At 37.3% G+C, this 23400-nt stretch overlaps 1 protein-coding gene across 2 annotated transcripts in view; it reads right to left on the bottom strand.

The window, feature by feature from the left end:
• The window catches only part of ANKMY2 (ankyrin repeat and MYND domain containing 2), a 54235-nt gene that overhangs the window by 10518 nt on the left and 20317 nt on the right, over positions 1-23400 (bottom strand). For both annotated transcript variants that reach the window (XM_060196138.1, XM_007531967.3), the window contains exons 4-9: positions 21916-22014; positions 15195-15355; positions 6477-6691; positions 5284-5419; positions 2345-2473; positions 1348-1474 (exon numbers count right to left, since the gene is read on the bottom strand). In XM_060196138.1, the coding sequence (XP_060052121.1) occupies positions 1348-1474; positions 2345-2473; positions 5284-5419; positions 6477-6691; positions 15195-15355; positions 21916-22014 (867 nt within the window). The remainder of the gene's footprint in view (positions 1-1347; positions 1475-2344; positions 2474-5283; positions 5420-6476; positions 6692-15194; positions 15356-21915; positions 22015-23400) is intronic.

Here is a 23400-nt window from a genome sequence, read left to right as displayed (position 1 = left end):
GTAAGAATGGGGGTGGCTCTTCTCTCCACTATGTGAATCATAGCAACTCACTCTCTTGAAGAAAATGAGTCATGCCCCTTATGAGAAAAGGAAAAGAAACAGAACTCGCTTCCCTGAAAGATATTTGATTTGTGTTGTAGATCTGCAATTGAATCTGGAACATATAAATTTACTTGGTACTTTCACCTGCATACTTGTGATTTACATGAGAAGTTTAAAATCCTGCAACTTTACATATTTCTAGCTACTTCATTATTCCGTTACTCCAAAGACTTTAAAATTCTTTCTGAGCAGAAGTGAGTACCCATCAAGAACTTTATTGTTCCAGGTAAGACTTACTAAATGTAGAAAAAACTGCATTCCTTAGAATGTCATTTCTAATTTTAAAAGGTTAAAAAATTAATAAAATAAAGAAATGGAACATCAGGAAGGAAAAAAAAAGAACTTGGTAAACAAAAAACAAGGGTACGTGTAATAGTCTTTCATTTTCTTGATTTTTCTAAATAATGTTTGATTACTGATGCAAAATTATAACACTGGTGTATGCACAAAAATATTTGAGACTGATATAGATAGGAAAGATAATGAGATAGAAAAGTGAGGTAAAGTTTCTACACTTCACTTAAATTGATAAAATAGTGATATGAATATACTATGATAGGTTATGCATATGCAATGTAATACCTTAAGAAACTACTAAAATGGGAGTCGGGTGGTAGTGCAGCGGGTTAAGCGCAGGTGGCGCAAAGCGCAAGAACCGGCATAAGGATCCCGGTTCCAGCCCCTGGCTCCCCACCTGCAGGGGAATTGCTTCACAAGTAGTGAAGCAGGTCTGCAGGTGTCTCTCTGTCTTTTTCCCTTTCTATCCCCCTCCCTTCTCAAATTCTGTCTCTATCCAGAATAAAAAAAAAAGCTTTAAAAAGAAAAAAAAATGTCATTTCTTTGCTGTGTGACTTACAGGCTGATGATGTTTAATACATTATCTTAATGACTGAAATATGGTTACATTTGAGTTTGTGTACCTTAGGTTGACCACTCTCAAGTTTCTTTGGCCCAAGAGAAAATTCAGTTTCTGTATGCACCGTATTAATGTCATTTATTATTTCTTCTTTTTTGTTGACCTTTACAGATATATATATATATATAGAGAGAGAGAGAGAGAGAGACAGAGAGGGAAAGATAGCACAGTCTGGAATCCACCTTAGTAATTGCTGTTAAGTTTCATGTGGTGCACTGGGAACTCAAACCTGGGTCTCTGCACCTGGCAAAGCAGGCGTCCTACAAGATGAGTTAGCCCAACAGTCCCTTATCTATTTCTCCTCAACCCATTCCCCTTCAAATACATACTTGTCTCTTCATGCTTTTCTTTGGCAGCCTCAAGCTGTTGCTTGTCATATATGTCCTTGAGATTCTTGCAAATTTTCTTATGTGCAAACCAATGTATTTTCTGGCAGGTTTGATCACAATATATTACCTGAAAGTAATTATCAGTTTATTTTAATGCCAAAAGCTATGTTAATAACAAATTACAAAGCTTACTTTAAAATAGTAGGTAAATGGTAAACTATTTATGAAGACTGTGGTGAATGTTTTATTTAAGAAACTACTATGGGGCAGAGGAGACAGCCAAAAGATTTTCATGCCTGCCTGAGGCTCCGAGGTTCCAGGTTCAATTCCCTATACCACCAGAAATCAGAACTGAGCAGTACTCTGGTAAATCATCATCATCATCATCATCATCATCATGACATCGTCATCATGATCATAATAATAGTAATAACATTAAATATTTAAAAAACCTCCTAGGTATCAGAACTAAATGCAGTACTATGACAAAATCAGGTATTATATAAGAACAAAGACATTTATTGTCTCTGAGGAAGTCAGTGTCAAAAATGATCAGGATGAGACAGCAGGAAGAAGATATAAAACACACTACAGGATATTAGAGCAATGGAAACCCAAAAGAAGCAGTGACTTCCTCTATCTGAAGGGCATTCTTGGAAAAATGGGAAAAAATATTCCAATCACGCTAGTCCTTGAGTTTCATGCCATGTGTGTTTAATCCGCTGCACTACAGCCCGACCCCATCAGTCTTATTAAAGAGAATATACTCTGCCACTGAGCTTCCTGCCTGGCCTTTATCATGCATGACTTTTAGTTTGTTTTTTTTTTCTTCCCAAAATTACTTCAGAATTTTAGTTTATAATATTTTATGTCCAATGTATTAGAATTTATTAGAAAACTAATAACAATTTACATTTATACAATGTTAAAACTCAATGACCAACTAAGGTAAAATTTAAACTGTGTGTCAACTATGTTAAAAGAAATTCATCCTTACCATTTTGCATACTGAGCATCTCTTACTTGCTCCTTTTTCTCCACAGGTAGTACAAAATTCAACATCAACAAAACCCACCTGACCAGTGATTGCTTGGGTAAGTACAGAGAATGCTGTTGGTTCAGAACCCTAGAGTGGGCATGAAAAGGAGAAAAATACACTGAATCTATCATGAAAAGACTACAGAAATAATGCACAAGCAGTGAAGCAGTTCTCAGGTGTCTGTCTTTCTCTCCCCCTCTGCCTTCCCCTCCTCTCTCCATTTCTCTCTGTCCTACCCAACAACGATGACATCAATAACTACAATAAAAAATAAAATAAAAAATAAACCTCTGCAGGAGGACTCAATGTTGTTAGGAAGTACTACAGGTGGTCCTCCTGACAACTAACCTTGAGAACCTCTATATTACAAGTAAATGAACAAACCTACAGTACAATGAAAACTATTAAGTTGGACATTTATAACCACAGTATTACAAGTAACATTTCCGAAGAGTAGAATATGATTCTCCGAAGAGTAGAATATGATTCTTATATAACAACTTTGGTGGAAGAATGCTGGTATTTTGGTGATGGGAGTAAAGAAGTATGGAACTAAAACATACAGCCTTGTATAGTAATGTTACCTCAATAAAAAATTAGAAACCAAAAAAGAAAATTTTAAGAGAGACATTTTCCTTAAATGTATCTAATATTATCTTAATCTAATTAATAAACCTTTTTGCAATGTTTCAGATCACTAGGATAAACATTAATCATTACACTGTGTAACTTCTAATTATTGGGAAGGTAAAACCAGAATAAAGAAACTACCCTGACCAGCTGCCACTTTTTAATTTTTTTTTCTTTCCCCCCTCCTTTTGTTGCTCTGTTTTTTTTTTTTTTGGTTGTTGTTTGTTTGCTTGTTTTTTGATTCCCTTTTTGTTGCCCTTGTTGTTTTTTATTGTTGAAGTTAGTATTATTGTTGTTGTTGATGTCGTCATTGTTAGATAGGACAGAGAGAAATCGAGAGAGGAAAGGAAGAGAGGGGGAGAGAAAGACAGACACCTGCAGACCTGCTTCACTACTTGTGAAGCGACTCCCCTACAGGTGAGGAGCCAGGGGCTCGAACTGGGATCCTTGCGCCGGTCCTTGTGCTTGGTGCCACCTGCACTTAGCCCGCTGCTCTAACACCCAACTCCCATTTTATTATTATTATTATTATTATTATTATTTTAAAAAGGAATGGGAAGACTTGGTTTTAAATTTTCTACCTTTGAAGGCAGACTGTCAGCAATTACTTATTAGTGCTAGAAATTCACCAAGCAGTCACTGCTAGTTGTTTCTCTGATAATCATTCACCCAACTTTTTGTTTATAATCATAATTTTGTTCCAAAGCAACAGTGTTTAGGTTAGCCAGAAATACTTCCCCAGATGCCGCTGCAGCTAAGAGTGCTGGTAATGCTGGAGCAGTACGTGTCTGGGACAGCTTATACTTTCTAGCCAACAACCACTTTCATCTTGCATGTTTGGGAGAGCAGTGTGATTCTGGAGGAAGTGCTAAATACTTTGCAACCATGAAGTCATGAGTATGATGATCTATATAGCTGAGAATATGGATTGGACAAATGGGAATGTGTCTGAGTACCCAAATCCATTTTTGAGCAACTGTACAAGTACGCTTACATTTATGCTTCTAAATATAGATATATATATATACATATATATACACACACACATATATATATCAATAGTCATACTTATTAAGATTCTAAAACTTACTTATTTTATGTGAGAGAACTAACATGTGAGGAAGCACTACTTCTTCCCAGATACTGGGACTATAACCCAAGGCTTCATGCATGCAAAGAATGAACTCTACATAATGAGCCACCACCCTAGCAATTATTTAATGACTGGTTAGACTTTAATATGTGCAGTCAAATATACTCCTAAGTGATGTCACCCATATAACTTGCTAACTTAAATCTTTCAAAAAAAATTGAAAGTTTGAACATCAAATGGTCAAGAATATCAAAAGGGTGGGGGGGACCCTCTATATGAAGTCATGGAGCCAATACGTGAACTTCATGAGATTGTATCTAATCAGGTCTTATTTATTTCATAGTTCCAATTAGATAATAGTATTAGTGTATAAAGGGATACCTGTTGCCCTCATTTTTTCTTATATTTATTTTCCCTTTTGTTGCCCCTGTTGTTTTTTTATTGTTGTTGTTACTGATGTCATCATTGTTAGATAGAACAGAGAGAAATGAAGAGAGGAGGGGGAAGACAGAGGGGAAAAGAAAGATAGACACCTGCAGACCTGCTTCACCGCCTGTGAAGAGACTTCCCCTGCAGGTGCGGAGCCAGAAGCTCAAACTGGGATCCTTACACCTGTCCTTGCGCTTCACGCCACATGCGCTTAACCCGATGCACTACTGCTAGACTCCCACCCTCATTTTTTCATGAAAATGTGTTTATGTGTAAAATGCCCCAGAGAAGGAAGGGGGTTGGGAAACAGAATTGCAGAGCGAGTGAAGAAATCATGAATGGGAATAGTGTCAAATTAAGAACAGATTGGAGCATATTATGAGCCTTCCCAAGATTCATCCTTTAGTATTTCCATTGACTAGAAACCATAATTCATTGTATAATCAATTCCTCCTTTCATTTAGTGTGAGATTTTATAATGTCTATTTATAAACTACAGGTATAGCATATGCAGTCTACCAATAAGTCACCTCCTCTGAAGCTTGCTTTGATGATGATGATGATCATGAAAATAACAGAATCATGAAAGGTAAATAAGCAGAGGTAGTACTAACATGTAAACTTACTTCTATTTATTCCTGACATTTTCCTAAAATAATAAAAGTGCTAAGAAGAGCATGCCTTTAATTGTACAACACAGAATAATCTGGTCTTACTCATAGAGTGAACTTAGTCAAGGTCTTACAATTTCAACAGGAGCAATGCTTCGCACCAGTTGCTGGAGGAGTGTAGCTTCACAGTAAGGAAATTTTCTGATACTTTCTCTAATAATCTTTTCTTGATATACTGGAAAGCCATCAGAAGGTCGGCCTTTTAGTAAGCTGGAAGATATATATATATTTTTATAAGTTTTTTATATTTAATTATTCCTTATTGTTGCCCTTGTTGTTTTATTGTTGTAGTTATTATTGATGTTGTTGTTGTTGGATAGGACAGAGAGAAATGGAGAGAGGAGGGGAAGACAGAGAGGGGGACAGAAAGACACTTGCAGACCTGCTTCACCACCTTCACCGGGAGGTGGGGAGCCGGGGGCTCAAACCAGGATCCTTACACTAGTCCTTGTGCTTTGTGCCACATGCGCTTTGCGCCACATGCGCTTAACCCACGGAGCTACCGCCCGACTCCCAAGATGAATATTTTTTTAACAAGTAACTGGAACTGAATAACTAAACATTTCCTCCCAGTTGGACTCACAAACTTGTAGTAATTTCTTCCTAACTACTTGAGATTTTCATTGACTTTAAGTTGGGGTTCAATTCAAATTGCTATCCACCTGCTAATTTATTAGCCTAGATATCACCAGGTTCAGGGGCCCTGAGATAAATTTGTGAAGATGATCCCCACCATAAAACACCATTACTGAATCAGCTACTTCCTGCCATATCAGTTATTTGTGTGAAGAATGTAAACTTTTATTGTCACACACTGAAGTTTGCCTTTTTCGGTAAAACTAAAGGGGATTAATTTAATGACTGGTTGCCAGAGAATAAGCTAACACACAACTTTCTCAAGTATAATAACAGAGGTACTTGAGAAAGGTGCCATTATAAGTCTAGAGCAACAACCTATAGCCCAATATTCCTAGAGTTAGATTGGGAGTTTGGCTACTTTCTTAGCTGCACAAGCTTGCAAATTCCAGTTAACCTCTTCACACCTCAAATTCCTCATCAGGGAATTTGAGTATATTGAACAAGAGTATATATTGTAATGAGCAGAGAACGTAATCTCAAAGTGTAACATTGTCCCTTGCTACTTACATACTGTTATACCAACAATATAAATTGCTACTGACATGCGTAATTTTCTAACTTATATTGATGCTTTCTATTGAGGCATTATCCATTTAAATTTGTTATACATGACATGATAAAACATTACCTTTTTATCAGAGTGTCCAGTTTATTCTCTCCATCTTTTAAGAAGCTAATGCATTTTTGAAAGATACAGCTGACATAGTGCATTTTCATAGCCAATACTTCATTCATGTCTCTTTGTTTCATACATTTCTCACAAATTAAATCCATCACCTTGTAGCATTTGCTCAGAGCTGTTTCTTCTGCCAGCAGAGGATTCTCATTCACAAGCATCACAATCTAGAAAAAAGTTTAGTGAGCTTAGACATTCCATGAGAGGATTTTTCATGTATAATGTATGGAGTGAGGGCTTGTGTTTTGTTTTTGTTTTTTTTCAAATGAGAGTACAAGGTTTGCTCTACCACCCACAGGGTACTACTCTATTTACATTCGCTTTTGTCACATGGTGCCAGAGATCTAATCCAGGGCCTGGTTCATGCACAACAGACACTCTACCATCAAGTCACTTCTCTATCTCCCCTACATATCAGTTGTGTGTCATTCCTCAAGAAGACCAAAAACATTTTCTTTCTTCACGTTATTTATTTACATGACTTCAAATTGGAAGGCAACTTTGCCATTGATCAATATCATAAAACTAATACAGGGTGGGGGTAGATAGCATAATGGTTATGCAGAGACTCTTGTGCCTGAGACTCCGAAGTCCTAGGTTCAATCCCCCGTACCACCTATAAGCCAGAGCTGAGCAGTGCTCTGGTTTAAAATAAATAAATAGATAGATAAATAAATAAATAAAATTAATTTAAAGCAACAAAAACTAATACAGAAAGACCTGTTAGGGTCTACAGAATCCCTTTTACTTTGTATATCAAATGATCACATTACCTGTCATCCACTAACTCAGGGGGCTAGTGTGCCACCTGAGGTTTTACCGTCTGTTAGAAACACTTTGACTGAAGCTCAGTTTGGCAGACTTACACCACCTTTATGAGTAAAAACAAATCACCGAATTTTAGTTAACTTTGCCGAGCTTTAGAAGCTAACTGCTAGGAGAACTCTAATTTGCGTTAACTTCTCATTAATCACAACTTTCTTTACCGAAGAAATCAAACTACAAGATGTGCTATTTTCTCTGAGGAAAGATTCTTTATATATGTCTCTCATCATCCATAATAATGAGAATAGTCCACAAAGAAAAATAAAAACAGCTTCCAAGGGTGGAAACCTAAATGGTCTGTACTGTATTGCAGCAGATTTGGAGACTAACAAGGGGAAAGACTAGAGCACTAAGGATAGGTTTGGGACCTAAGTCCCTATGATATAATAGGATAAGGGTCTGCTGAAAGCTAAGTTTTGCTGACACCTATTTTGGAGAAATGCTGAAATATATCCTTTTAACAAAATCTTATGAAACAACATTCCCTCAATAAAGTGATACTAGAGATAACAATAAATAAGTCTGATGCTGATAGCACTACTGATAGTGATATCTCATATCTACAAGGGAGATTTATTTCTTTAACAAGGCTCAAAACAGAATCCAGATGAATGTTGTTTTGTTTAGAATCTCGCTATCGTATAAAGTATTGCACGTGGTGGCACACCTGGTAAAGCATAAGCATTACAATGCACAAGGACCCGGGTTTAAGCCCCTGGTACCCACCTGCAGAGGGAAAAAGCTTCATGAGTGGTGAAGCAGAGCTGCAGGTGTCTCGTCGCTCCCTCTCCTCTCAATTTCTCTCTGTCTCTATGCAATGAAAAAAATCTCATTTAAATTTTTTTTTTAAATAAAGTACTGTGGGGTCAGGTGGTGTCACCTGGTTAAGTACACACACTACAGTGCTTAAGGATCTGGGTTCAAGCCACTGGCCCCACTTGCAGGTGGAAGCTTCATAAATGGTGAAGCAGTGCTACAGGTGTTTCTCTGTCTCTCTTCTCTTTCTCCTCTCAACTTCTCAATTTCTGTCTCTGTGCAATAATAAAGATCAAAGTTAAAAATAATTAATTAAAAATTATTTAAAAAAATAAAATATTGCGCACACCTATCATGGCAAGATAAGAAATTATACCGTATGTCAAATGTAAATAATTAACCTCCACTAAAGAAATATATATATAGTATTATGCACAGGGAAAACAATAACCACAGCTCTACCATAAGCTAGCTAAACTTTACATAGTAGAACAATAAAAAAAGTCTGAACTAATATGAATCTCTACAGCATTATGATATACTATAAAGGAAATACTATTCATTACTGAGAAGGAAGAGCTATTCTACTGTAGGTATAAAGAGTAGAGACCATTTATGAAAGAATTACTAACTTGGCCTGGTGAGACAACACAGTGGTTATGCAAGACTCTGAGGTCCCATGTTCAGTCCCTAGCACAACCATAAGCCACAGCTGAGCAGTACTCTGGTCGGTCTCTCCCTCCCTCTCCCTCTCTCTCTTCTTCCCTCTCTGTATCTCTCTCATTAAAACCATAAATTTTTGCAGACTATTTTTAGCCTACTTGCATGTTATTTATCGGGCTCAGGCAAAAATTACTAAAGTCATGGGCCTCTTGGAATAAACCTAAAATGACTTCCTAGTTTCTTTGCAAACCAAGATTCTTAGTACCATTTGACCTAGTCTTATCTTTAGGTTCCTGATTATTAAAAATATTGTCCTACTTTATTTCATACCACTTTTAGCCACTAAGTTGAAAACCCTATCATGACACCAACGGCAGATGACCTCACTGATGTGTTCTGGAATCCCACCTCTCCGGAGCAGAACCCTCAGATGTAGATTATGACTTCAGTTGGGTCTGTTGTATTTATCTCATGTTTTGGGAGGAGAGACGATTCAATCCCTATTATTCCATGGTCATGCCTCCCAAAGTCTTTTTCAAATTTTTTTATTTACTTATTTATTTTTAAAATAGTTTTAAATTTTTTCAGTGATTTAAAAAATGAAAAAATAACAGCGGTAAAATACCACACTGTTCTCCCTACCAGAGTTCTGTGTCCATTGGAATCTGCAGTAGTTCTCCCAAGATCCCAGATATTATTTCTATAACTATATCTATCTATCTAGCTACTTATCTATCTATCTATCTATCTACGTTTTTGCCCAATTTTTCCCTATAGTCCTGCTTTCTCTCCCTTTTTTTAAAAATTTTATTTAAATTTCTTTATAGGGGGATTAATGTTTTATAGTAGACAATAAATATAATAGTTTGTACATGCATAACATTTCTCAGTTTTCCACATAACAATACAACCCCCACTAGGTCCTCTGTCATCCTTTTAAAGGGCCTGTACTCTTCTCTCCCTTTCTTTTTTTTTTAATTTCTTTATTGGGGAATTAATGTTTTACATTTGACAGTAAATACAATAGTTTGTACATGCATAACATTTCCCAGTTTTCCATATAACAATAGAACCCCCACTAGGTCCTCTGTCATCCTTTTCCAGGGCCTATACTCTTCTCTCCCTTTCTAAGTCACGCCTATACTTATTACTAGTTCTGAATGTCTTTCTTTTCCTCCTCTTCTTTTTTTGGGTCCTGACAGAATTGTGTTTCAGAGCACTCTAAATAGCTTCTCTAACATTTCTCCCTTCTACAAGTATGGACCAAAACTCTTTTTGAGGGGCAGAAGGCAGGAGTTCTGGCTTCAATAATTGCTTCTCTGCTGGACATGGGCATTGGCAGGTCAAACCCCAACCTGTTTCTATCTTTCCCTGGTGGGGTAGCACTGTGGTGAGGTGAGGTTCCAGACCAAATTGAGGAGATCATCTTCTCATGGAGTTTAGGATGGAACATGGTAGCATCTGCAACTTGGTGCCTACAAGGCAGTAATTTATGAGACAGAGCAAAATGTGTAATAAATAGGAACCAGAAAGTGTGAATAAAGCAGGTGAGAATAGTAATTTTAGGGTAGAGAGAAGCTAGGAAGTCTATATTAGGTATGTTACTAGGGGTTCACTTTAGCTATTTTTGTCCGAGTAACATGAAGGTGGCCTAAAAAAAAAAAAAAAATATATATATATATATATATTTATTAAAAAGGATAAGGATAACCATCTACTGCTGTATTTGACTGTTTTAAAAAAAAAAAGATGAGAGAGTTGTCAGAAAAAGGGGCAAAGCCTCTGAGGAAAGCTGACATTCAATATCTGTAACTGGAATATTGAGATCTATAATTTCCCATGGTAGAAACTGCTGAATAGAAATTGATAAGTAGTACATACTATTTATTAAAACCTTACAGGCACTTTCTCCCCACCTTCAGGGGGGTTGTTTCACAGGTGGTGAAGCAGGTCTGCAGGTGTCTTTCTCTCCTCCTGTCTTCCTGTCCTCTCTCGATTTCTCTGTCTACCCAACAACGACAACAATAACAATAATAATGATAATAACAACCATAAACAAAAAGGGCAACAAAAGGGAAAAAATAGCCTCCAGGAGCAGTAGATTTGTAGTGCAGGCACAGAGCCCTAGTGATAACCCTGGAGGCAAAAAAGAAGAGAAAAGCTTCCAATGGAGGAGATGGGCTGCAGAACTCTGGTGGTAGAAATTATGTGGAATTGTACCCCTCTTACCCTGCAATCTTTAATCATTATTAAATCGCACACATACAAAGTACTAACTCAAAAATGTTTACATAGTGCCATTTTTAATTCTTTTATTTTTCAACCCCACTATAGAAACAGGATTGAAACAATTCTGGGCTCCCCAGTCATCTTAATAATCAGACAGGATCACTTGCACACATTTGCTACTGGTCATTTACGGAGTCTGCTCAACTATGTTGTCATTTTTCCTGCGACTCTGTTTTTCTGTTGTAGAACCTCTTCATTCTGGGCATCAGCACAATTCCCCAAATCCCTTTTGAAAACAAGTAACCTTATTATTGCTATAGCAGCCACTTACAAATGTAGATGTGCTAGCTGTATTGTAAAAGTGACTTGTACATCAAAAAAGAGTTCTATATTTGCTTGTTTTTAAATATTTTTAGTAATTTAACAATTCTTTACAAAAGTAAAAGATTTTTTTTTTTTTTTGCAGAATAGTTTATATTGAATATATATCCTTTAACTTTCTTTTTTTTTCCACTACTTTTTTTTTTTAACTGGTCAGCTCTAGCTTATGGTGCAGGGAACTGAACCTGGGACTTCGGAGCCTCAAGCATGAAAGTCTTTTTGCAAACTATTACACTATCTACTCCTGCCCCTCCCATAACTTCTTTTTCCAGTCATCTGTCATAGGGCATTCAGGCTGATTCCATAGTTGGCTATTTGTGCTTGTTTTAAAAGGTCTTTGACTTTACAGAATGACTTATGACTTTTTTTTTAACCTTTTTTTAATTGTTATTAATTTATTTATAAAATGAAAAATATCAACAAGACCATGTAAGAGGGTAAGAGGGGTACAATTCCCCATAATTGCCACCACCAAAACTCTATATCCCATCCCATCCCTTGAAAGCTTTTCTATTCTTTTATATCTCTGGGAGCAGGGAGCCGGGGTCATTATGGGGTGCAGAAGATGGAAGGTCTGGCTTCTGTAATTGTTTCTCTGCTGAACATGGGCACTGGCAGGTCGATCCATACTCCCAGCCTGTCCCTATCTTTCCCTAGTGGGGCATCCTAGGACTCTGGAGAGGTGGGAGTTCAGGGTACACTGGTGAGGTCGTCTGTCCAGGAAAGTCAAGTTTGTTATTATCATAGCATCTGCAACTTGGTGGCTTCTGCACCCCAAAAATAATTTTGATCCATACTCCCAGAGGGGGAGAAGTGATGAGAAGAAAAAGTTAAGAGGGCTCTGAACTCCAGCTTCATCAGCACGGATACAAATCTGAAAGCCATCCATCTATTGCATAAGCTGCTGGGTCTCTGTCTAGATCCTGCAGAATGGCTTTTGTGTATTCTCTGGAACCAAATGTCATATCTAGAAAATTCTGTCCCTTTTATGGTGCCAAACAGCGAACAACTTCACCCACCTTTACTGGGATATGTAATGCAGTCACAGCTTCAGAATCTCTCTTGAGATTTGAGTAACTCCTGTGCTCCAATTTGTTCTATTTGCTCCTGGGCTTCATATTCCTATCTTTCTGCTCTAGTATATAATTTTTTTTTGCCAGACACTTAAATCATGTACACCACAATCCAAATAGCATGGAAGAAATTCTTTCTAGATTCTACAAAAATAAAGCATTCTATAGGTCAACGAATCTGAGGAATGAAGATAATTTTCAGTTAACCTTTAGCAGCGGTGGTCACAGCCATACAGAACTGGATCGCCACAAGTGTTTTGTTCCAGACCTGGGGGGAAGCTTGCCAACTTATGACTTTTTGACAGTACTTCCTATGAAAGGCCAAGTTAGCATGAAAAGGGGTAATGCAATGAAATATGCCACCATAAAAGCACTGAGGCAGCTTTAACTCTAGTACTAGTGGATTAAAAAGTAAGGTTTTCAAATGAATTGATCATTTATGCCCTACACAAAAGTATGGTCTATTTGAAGAACTGTAATCATAGAATAGTCACTTTTCTAAGACCATATGCTTTAAAAATATACTGTAGGCTATTTCACCTAACATATTTTTATAATTTGTTGCTTCTATAGTATGTTTAATCCAATTTACTCAAAACATATACCTTTAAAAATATTTGCAGATACAGTAATTCTTAGAACATTTAACAATGAGAGACTAGATACTATGAAGACATTAAAAGTTACCCCACGGACTCAATTATTTTAATAACTAAGATTGTTGCAATATCAAGGGGTAGAGATACAAATACAAGACAGTGCCTCCAAAAAATACAAATCAACCTGAAATAGAATAGCTTGCAATGCTCACGGCAATAAGAGTTTTATAAACATCATAGGAAAAAAAAACTTGTCTCCCCACTTCAGCCTAAGAAAATGAGCCAAAGAATTGCTGCTACTTAGGGGAAATCTCCTGCAGGTGCTAGAAGAGGGAGGCATGATGTCATAGAAGAGGCTAAATGTTTTATAAACTTAAATTCTAAATTCCCTGTAATCTCTCTGAAAAAATATAAATATCCAATTCACAGCTGAAATGCTTCTTTTGCACACTTAGGATCACAAACGTTGCCTCCAGCAATTCTTTCAGAATGTTAAAAAAAAAAGTTTCTTAAAATTGAAACACCATACAGTATGAACTCCCAACTTATTTTATAAATTAAAATCTAAATTAAAAAATAAGTCATAGAGATGCACTGTACAGCATGAAGATCACAGCTTTATTATACTGCATAATTAAATGATGCTCAAAAAATAAATCTCTAAAATTCCACTGTGAAAATAGAATTTATAATTATAACAATGTTAATATTATATATTACTTTTAAATTACATATATATTTATTGCAGCAACATATATGCCACTTTTAAATTACATATAATTAATGAGTCATTATATTGCATGCCTATATTTAATGGTATATCAATTTTATTTCAATATAAATATATATAATGTATATTATATATATATATATATATATATATATATATAAACTCTGAAATTTCTAGAATGAATGAAGCCATATGATAGACACTGAAATTTGAAAAAGTACAGCACCAATGTAGGACACATGGAGTATTTCTTTGAAGAAATTATACTCATTTGGACTTATTTTTAAAAAAATAATTGGTAGGGAGTCAGGTGGTAGCGCAGCGGGGTTAAGCGCACATGGCGCAAAGCGCAAGGACCCACGGAAAGACCCCGGTTCAAGCCCCTGGCTCCCCACCTGCAGGGGGAGTCGCTTCACAGGCGGTGAAGCAGGTCTGCAGGTGTCTTTCTCTCCCCCTCTCTGTCTTCCCCTCCTCTCTCCATTTCTCTCTGTCCTATCCAACAACAACATCAACAATAACTACAACAACAAAACAAGGGCAACAAAAGGGAAAATAAATAATTTTTCTAAATAACTTAAAAAAATAATTGGTAAATAATTATACTCATTTGGTAAATAATTATACTCATTTGGACTTATTTTAAAAAAATAATTGGTAAATACATATATAATTGTTGCTTTTTTTTTTTTTTTTTGTCATCATCTTCAGGACTTCACCATTCTGGGTAAACTTTTTCATAGAGACAGCTGGAAAGACAGAGAGAAACAGACCACAGAAACTAAGCTTCCCCCAGGATCTGGGTCTGAATCTGAGTTAAGTGAATGGCAAAGTGGGCACCCCACCCCCTGAGGTAAGCTATTTAAACTGATAGATAAAATATAGATACATATGTCAACTGTAAACCATTAATCCTCCAAATAAGAAATTAAAAATATATATGTAGATACATATAATACACATATATATGATGAAAAGAGTTCAGACTTAAAATTTTCCATTTAAGTCATTTGAACTTCCAACTTGTTCTATGAACTATGAAAATCTGTGTGATTTGACTAATTACTGGAAGAAATTTATTATTATATTTTAATTGCCACCAGGTGTAGGGCTCAGTGCCTACATGATGAATCCACTGGCAGCCCTTTTCATTTTTTGATAGACAAAAACTGTCAGGAAAGAGGGAGATGAATAAATAAATACAAAGAGACACTCTGCTGACCTTTTCTTCTTGCTCTGTGTCCTTCACTCTTAAGTTTCAACCAACAACATTACTTCATTAGATCAACTGAAAACAAAGTCCATAACAAACACATCTACAAAATCCAACCCATAACACTATGATCCCATAAAATCATCAACTTAAGCTTTATAGTGACATTTAAATAAGAATAATATATAGTAAACACCACACTACCTTGACAGGATGAAGATTTGTTGTGGTGATAATTTTGTGCAATGGGCCTGCTAACTTGGGGAGCAGTTTCGGCTCTTTATCCAATCCCTGGAGTTTCGTGTAATAATCCAGTCTCTCTCGAGGAAAAAAATTGTTGATTATAGTCACACAGTCATGTTGACCTTGGAATAGAATGAAAAAGTCATTATTTTATTGCCAAAAATAAGGTACTTTCTAATTTTTTTAAATCTCTTTATTGGGGGATTAATGTTTTACAGTCGACAGTAAATACAATAGTTTGTACATTCGTAACATTTCCCAGTTTTCCATATACAACCCCCCACTCGGGATGGAACTCTGCCATCATGTTCCAGGACCTGAACCTCCCCCTCACCCACCCCACAGTCTTTTACTTTGGTGCAATAAATGATAATTTCTTTTTTTTTTTATCATCTTTATTAATTGGATACAGACAGAAATTGAAAGGGAAGGGAGGGATAGAGAAGGTGAGAGACAGAGAGACATCTGCAGCACTGCTTTACCACTTGTGAAGCTTTCCTCCTGCAGGTGGGGACTGGGGACTTGAACCTAGGTCCTTGCACATTGTAACGTGCGCTCAACCAGGTACGCCACCACCAGGCCCCTACATGATACTTTCTAATGTTTTATTAATCGTGTGACTTTGTTGCTGTGGATTTCTGACAAAAACATGTATCTTTATAGTTACTTCTTCAGGAAAGAAGAGACAGTAAAGTAAAAAGTTTGGGAGAGGATTGCATCAAAGCAAAGGTCTCTGGGGAGAGAAAGTATATAGGAAAGGGTGAAGAGGGCATCGGAGTCCCTGTGTATGATAGAGGGAAAGGATCTAAGTTAAGGGTGTGAATGCTTTGCAGACCCCTAACATGGCAGATGAGAAATCAAACCCAGATATAAACTGTACTACTACTGTATTGTATGTAAATCATTATCCCCTTTAATAAAGTGATTTGGATAAAAAAGTTTGGGGGGAGGATCTATAAGCATGCCTTCTGAAGTTAAGAGACAATCTCCTATTATGGTGGTTTTCATTGTAGCAGGGAGAGCACAGAACTCGTAGTGGTGGGTACAGTATAGAGAGATCTATACCCTGTAACTTTACAATCTTGTAAACCAGCATCAAAGCCCAGGTGGCAGCACACCCAGTTAAGCATTCATAGTACTAAGCTCAACGACTCCTCCTGCAAATATTCAGGTTTGAGTTCCTGGCTCCCCACCTGCAGAGGGGAAGCAGGTTTGTAGGTGTCTGTCTTTCACTCTACCTATTTCTTCCTCCTCTCTCAATTTCTCTCTGTCTTATACTATAAAATGGATAAAATGGCCTATAGGAGTAACGAATTCTTGGTGCCGGACCCTGGAGGTCAATAAAAAAATTAATAAAAAAAATAATAAAATAGTAGAGCACAGGAACATCCTAGGTTTGATCTTTGCCACAACATATGCTACAGATGGCAGTTGGTCCTCTAGTTTCTCTTATAATAAATAAATAAACCTTTATTTAAAAAAATAAAAATAATTCTCATTGACCCTAAATATTTTACAGAAGGTGCTTGTAACTTAAAAAAATGCCTCTTCCAGACACATATAAATCATGGTCATTTTTCCTTAATCACATCTGGTTTTCTTTTCTTTCTTTCTTTTTTAAGTTTTTTTATTTTTATTTTTCCATTTTTTGTTGCCTTTGTTGTTTTTTATTGTTATTGCAGTTATTATTGTTGCTGCTATTGATGTCGTTGTTGTTAGATAGGACAGAGAGAAATGGAGAGGAGAGGAAGACAGAGAGGGGAAAAGAAAGATAGACACCTGCAGACATGCTTCACTGCCTATGAAGCAACTCTCCTGCAGGTGGGAAGCAGGAGGCTCGAACTGGATCCTTAACCAGTCCTTGCGCTTAGCACCACGTGCACTTAACCTGCTGTGCTACTGCCCAACTCCCTCTTTTTTTTAATTGGGAAGGACTAATAGTTCACAGTTGACAGTAAATACAATTGTTGGTACATCTGTAAAATTTCTCAGTTTGCTGCAATGCACTCTAACCCCCCAACACTGAAACAAATTTTAAATGAAGTGCTTGTATTATCATCATCATTAAACCAAAATCCCTACACCTGAATTTGAGAAAAACTTAATCTCAGAATTCACATTATGGTCATCCCCCTCCCAAAAGAGGTTTCCTGAGTCTCTTTTCTAAGACATTTCTAGAGATAAAATGGATCTATAAAAGCAAAATCTTCCTTGGTAAAAGTGATAACCTCCTTGTATGTTCTTGGTACCTCTCCCTACTCAGACCCTCTCCGCTGCCTCTCTGGAGCAAGGAAGTGGCAAATAGCCAAGTAGGTAAAAACCTGCAGAGCATATAACAGATTCTCTGAAGGATATTTCTTCTTTCTCTTTGCATGAGAGGCACCAACAGGCCAGCATGAAAGAATCCAGAGGGCCCAGATGCTGGATCTTCAGAAAAGTAGTCTGCCCTGAGCAGCCTGCATAGTCCTGAGTAGCCTGCATAGTCCAGAATTGTTGTTTTCGCCGGGCTGGCTTCACGGGCGGGTAACAGACGACCAGGGACTCATGGTTGAGCTGTAGGCAGTATCTCTTTATTCATGCAGGACGCAGCACAATCTATACCAAGCTAAGCTAAACTAAAGTACCCTAAAACTCACAATGCTGTCTTTATATATACTTGCCAAGTAGAGTGGAAACAGGATGTGACATAGAGAGGGTGGAGAGAAAAGTGACTGGTGAAAATCAGAGTGTGACAAGGAGAGGATCAGGATGTGACAAGGAGAGGGGGTGGAGCAGGTGAGAATTCTACCACTAAACCACCAATGCCCTGGAGGGAAGGTGGTGCTTGTTAACAGAGGTTATGTAAATAGAATGAAGTGGTTATGTAAATAGAATAGTGTTAAGCAGGGGGGATTTAAACCAAATGAAACAGAAGGGGTTTTTAAAAGCATACCAACACAGAATCTACTTGATTCTGCCCACAATAGATGATTTTGGGGGCAGAGGGTTTGCATTCTGGGCCAAACTGTCACAGGTACTTGAGGATGGTGGGACACTCAACTTCCTGGAGAGTTCCAGGAAAACCCAGGAATGAAGTGGTTTCCTGCTTTTGCCTCAGTAAAGAATAAAATTTCCATCAACCCTGGGCACACACTTCCTTCTACTGTTTCAAAAACTAACTTCTTTGCTTGACAGTAAAGTGTGGAACAGAGCACCTTACTGGATCATGCATCTCATGCATTGTATGTAGTTTTACAAGTTTTTAATTTGTGATTTCTGAAGGTGCATACGTAAAATAGTACTGTTAACAGAAAAGTAATGCTAGGAGTAGAGGACCAGTGCATTATTTTACTCCATTATTATTATCTCTGGACTTGAGTCATTCAAAATGAAAGGGCTCACTAAGTTAGCTCTAGTCAGAATCAATGAGTACACTCACAAGAGCAGATATACCCACTAATGACTTTCACTTTCAAGGATAAACTGCAAGTGAAACCAACTTTCCTTCCAGAATGAGAAACAAAGTTTACAAAGAAAAATAAAGCAAATGCTCACTTAACAAAACCAGGAGTAACTTCTACATCTGAAAAAATAATAGAGATAGAAGAACCATGAAACTAGCCATGATGTGACAATTAAGAGGAAAGATAGTTTGGGTTATGATTGAACTTTAATATGCAGCCTTATACTATTTGAGAAGGTCCTAGAACCATCAACTACATGAGTAGCAATCTCAAAGTTGAACAAGGAGAAATGAGTATGTAAAGCACCAGCCCCTGACAACAGACAGCTCATCAAAAGGAATAGTGATAACAGGACTTGTAAATGTTACTTTTGGTAGTGATGGTTACTGAAAGAGAAGTAATTTCATGAATACGTTGTAACAACATGTTGGTAGTGAAAGTACTAAACTCTCTCAGCAAAATCCGAAACTGGTAGTTGTGATGGAGGAGGTCTATTGCCAGAAAAGAAAAAAACAGAGAATGTGGAGAAATAAGGGAGTTATAATCATTTCATCCTAACATGGTTGCTAAGTGGCAAATGCAGTATATTGAGTCAGGTGGGTCCTAAAGTATAGTTTTGTTCTTCTCTTTAGATATTGACTGAGAAAGGCTCACCATTTCACTGAAGCTTTCATAGCAAGGTCAAACCTTTCTCAAATCCTGAAAATGAATTAAAACAAAGTAAGAATATTTGCTCTCAGTGGCCCAAGAAGTAGTGCAATGGGTACAGTGCTGGACTTACCAGCATGAGGTCCTGAGTTTGATCCCTGATATCACACATGCTAAAGTGATGCTCTGATTCTCTCTCATTAATAAATAACAAAATATTTAAATATAATATTTGCTCTTCTATTGTAAGGCAATTCATCACTTTAATCAACAGTAAATAATTTTAAGATTAAGTCATAATATATGATTAATGATTATTGTTCCCCTGAGCTAACCCCTACTATATCTCTCTACTTAAATGTAACTTCTCTCAAAACCCACTTGGAATAGAAGAACCTTCAGTATATTTCTATGGAGTCCTTCAATCTTTTTTTTTTCCTCCAGGACTATCACTGGGGCTGGGTACCAGCACTATGAATTCACTGTTCTGTGCTGGGCGATGGTGCATGAATCCATTGCTCCTGGTGGCCATTTTTTCCCATTTTATTAGATAAGACATAGAGAAATCGAAGGGGAGAGGAGATAGAGAGGTAGAGAGATGGAAAGACACTTGCAAACCTGTTTCACCATTTGTGAAGCTTTCCCCCCTGCAGGCAGAGAGCAGAAGCTTGAACCCGGATCCTTACGCAGGTCCTTGCGCTTTGCATTATGTGCGCTTAACCACCTTTAATCATTCTTTTGAGTATATTTTCATAGTTTGTCAGTGCTGCTAGCTGAAAAACCTCCACCTTGTACACCATGATAATCAAATTACCTAGAGTGACAACTAGTAGACAGAATGTGAACATGAAACATTTGTTGAAAATTATTAGTGCCCCACAGAGGCATTTCTAGTTTCAAAATACCAGATATTTTTTAAGATGCTACAGTAACTAGTATATTTTTATTGCTTTTTTATAATTATCCTTATTTATTTATTGGATAAAGACAACCAGAAATTGAGAGGGAAGGGGGAGGTACAGAGGGATAGAGAGACACCTGCAGCCCTGCTTCACTGCTCGTGAAGATTTCTTTCTCCAGGTAGAGACCAGGGACTTGAACCCAGAACCAATATCAGATGTTTTTATCTTTGCTTTTCTATCAGCAAATTCTCCTAATATCTAATTCAGTGGGACCAAAATATCAAAGATCAAATACTTATTCCCAATCTCCCATAAACTCTTCCTTCATGTTCAGTAAGAGAATTAATGTACCAAGGAATATGGAACATACAACAAATAATTATGATAGATGAAGATGATAGTTAAACAATTGTAATGTTTCTTTCTGGGAAAGAATTGCATTACTACTGCATTTATTTATAATAGTAACTGATGACATTTATCAGTGCTACATGTAAAAACCTTAATTCTACAGTCTCATTTGATCTTTCCAATAACCATGTATTACTGTTACAATGAGGAAAATGAAAGTCCAAATCATTAAGTAGCTTGCTACTAAGTGGCACAGTTAGAATTTCAAATCAATTTGCTGGTACCACAGTTCGTGCTCTTAAGCATTAGTAAAACTGCTTCCCCTAGAAAAATCAACATATACTCATAAGCTCAAAGTTCTTGACAACAAGCAAGCATAGTCCTACTATTCTTTTTTTAAATTATCTTTATTTATTTGTTTGTTTGGATAGAGGCAGCCAGAAATCAAGAGGGAAAGGGGTCATAGAGAGACAGAGAGACACCTACAGCCCTGCTTCACCACCTGTGAGGCTTTCCCTCTGCAGATGGGGTCCAGGGGCTTGAACCCAGGTCTTTGAGCACTATAACATGTGTGCTCAAATAGGTGTGCCACCACCCGGCCCCAGTTCTACTATTTTTTATATATCATTGAGTAGAAACTCAAGATATTTTGTTTATTTTCCTCAAAGTGTCATTACACATGTCATTAAGTTAAGAGAAAACTGGGGCCATGCAGTGGCACATCTGGCTAAGTGTACCTATTACTGTGCACAAGGACCCAGGTTCAAGCCCCTGGTCCCCACCTTCAGGGAGAAAGCTTCATAAGTGGTGAAGCAGAGCTGCAGGTGTCTCTCTGTCTCTATCCAATAGTAAGTAAAAAAAAAAAAAAATTAAAAAACCAGAGAAAACCTATAAACACTTTATTAAACAAAATAAATAAATACAGCATTGGGCTAGAAGGTGATACAGTAAATAGAGCACTGCCCTCTCAAGCATTAGCTGCTGGGTTCTAGCACCAGTATCACAAGTGCCATAGGGATACTCTGGTTCTCTCCCAATTTCTCATAAACAAACAAACATAGTAACATTGTTATTCTAAGAAGCAAAGTGGAATTTTTCCCATGAAGGAAATTTTAGAGGTCAGGGGTAGATAGCATAATGGTTATGCAAAGAGACTTTCATGCCTGAGGCACCAAAGTCCTAGGTTCAGTCCCCCATACTACCATAAGCCAGAGCTGAGCAGTACTATGGTAAAATAAAATAAAATAAAGTAAGATAAGATAAAATAAGATAAGATAAAATAAATTGGAAAAGGGAATTTTAGGTACAAACTGAAGTAACATCACCATGAAAACTCACCCACAAAGGCTGCCATTTGAGCAGCTGTTCTTCCTACGGAGTTGACAACATCTGTCTCGGCACCAGCTTCCAATATGACCCAGGTTATGTCTTTATTACCTAGTGTTAAGAGGGAGCATATTTGACAGTGTTGAGGAATGCACAGTTCAAGTACTGCTCTAAATAATTTGAACACTTTTTATTCCCACTTAGTTTAAGATTTTTATCTTTTGGATATTTTTATTTTTCACCAGAAAATAGAAATCACAACTATACCACTGAGTGAAGTGCTGTAATACTGCTCATAAAAATTATCCTGGGTGGGGGTCAGGCAAACCCCTAGTTAAGCACAAATATTACCATGTGCAAAGGCTGAGTTTGAGCCCCACTCCCCACCTGCAGGGGATGCTTCACAAGCGATGAAGCAGGTCTGCAGGTGTCTATCTTTCTCCCTCCCTATCTCCTCTCCCCTTTCAATTTTTCTCTGTCCTATCAAGTATAATAGAAAAAGAAAAGAAAAAAAAATCCTTTGAAAACGGAGATACCCACCCCCCAACTCTTCATCTGCACTATTCCAGCCTTTAGGTTCATGATTAGTCAACAATTTGTTTGGCTTTATATGTTAACTCTCTTTTCAGCCACCAGGTTCCAGATGCCAGCATGATGCCGACCAGACTTCTCTGGACAGACAACCCCACCAATGTGTCCTGGAGCTCTGATTTCCCCAGAATCCCACCCCACTAGGGAAAGAGAGAGACAGGGTGGGAGTATGGATCAACACCCATGTTCATCAGGGAAGCAATTACAGAAGCCAGACCTTCCACCTTCTGCATCCCACAACAACCTTGGGTCCATACTCCCAGAGGGTTAAAGAATAGGAAAGATATCAAGGTAGGGGATGGGATACGGAGTTCTGGTGGTGGGAACTGTGTGGAGTTGTACCCCTCTTATGCTATGGTTTTGTCAGTGTTTCCTTTTTATAAATAAAATTTAAAAAATCCTTGGATGAGGAAAATAGCTTAGTGGTTATGCAAACTCATGACTGAGGCTCCAAAGTCTCAGGTTCAATCTCCCATACCACCATAAGCTGGAACTGAACAGTGATCTGGTAATAAGCAAACAGAAAAAATTACCTTTTGGAAAACACATTAAGCGATACTTTTTTTTTTTTAATGTAGCTATCATTCACCCCAGCACCACCACCCCTTTCTTAAAAAACCAGAGCACTGCTCAATTCAAGTTTATGGTGGTGTGGAGGACTGAATCTGGGACTTTGGAGTCTCAGGCATAAAAGTCTCCTAGCATAACTATTATGCTATATAATGCATACATAGCACTATTATGCTACTTATACCACCCTATCATTTCTTAACAAAACTTACTTCTACAAGATAATGTTTAGCATAGGCTGAAAACAAACAAAAACAAAGACAGAACATCAGGAGAAAATTAATAGAGACCTAACTTAATATCTACTAAACCATCTCACACCCTATACATTCTAGT

This window comes from Erinaceus europaeus, chromosome 8 (genome assembly GCF_950295315.1).
Source record: "Erinaceus europaeus chromosome 8, mEriEur2.1, whole genome shotgun sequence".
NCBI classification, from domain to species: domain Eukaryota; kingdom Metazoa; phylum Chordata; class Mammalia; order Eulipotyphla; family Erinaceidae; genus Erinaceus; species Erinaceus europaeus.
The sequence above is the reverse complement of the archived record's forward strand: the minus strand, read 5'-3'. Positions and strand labels throughout refer to the sequence as shown.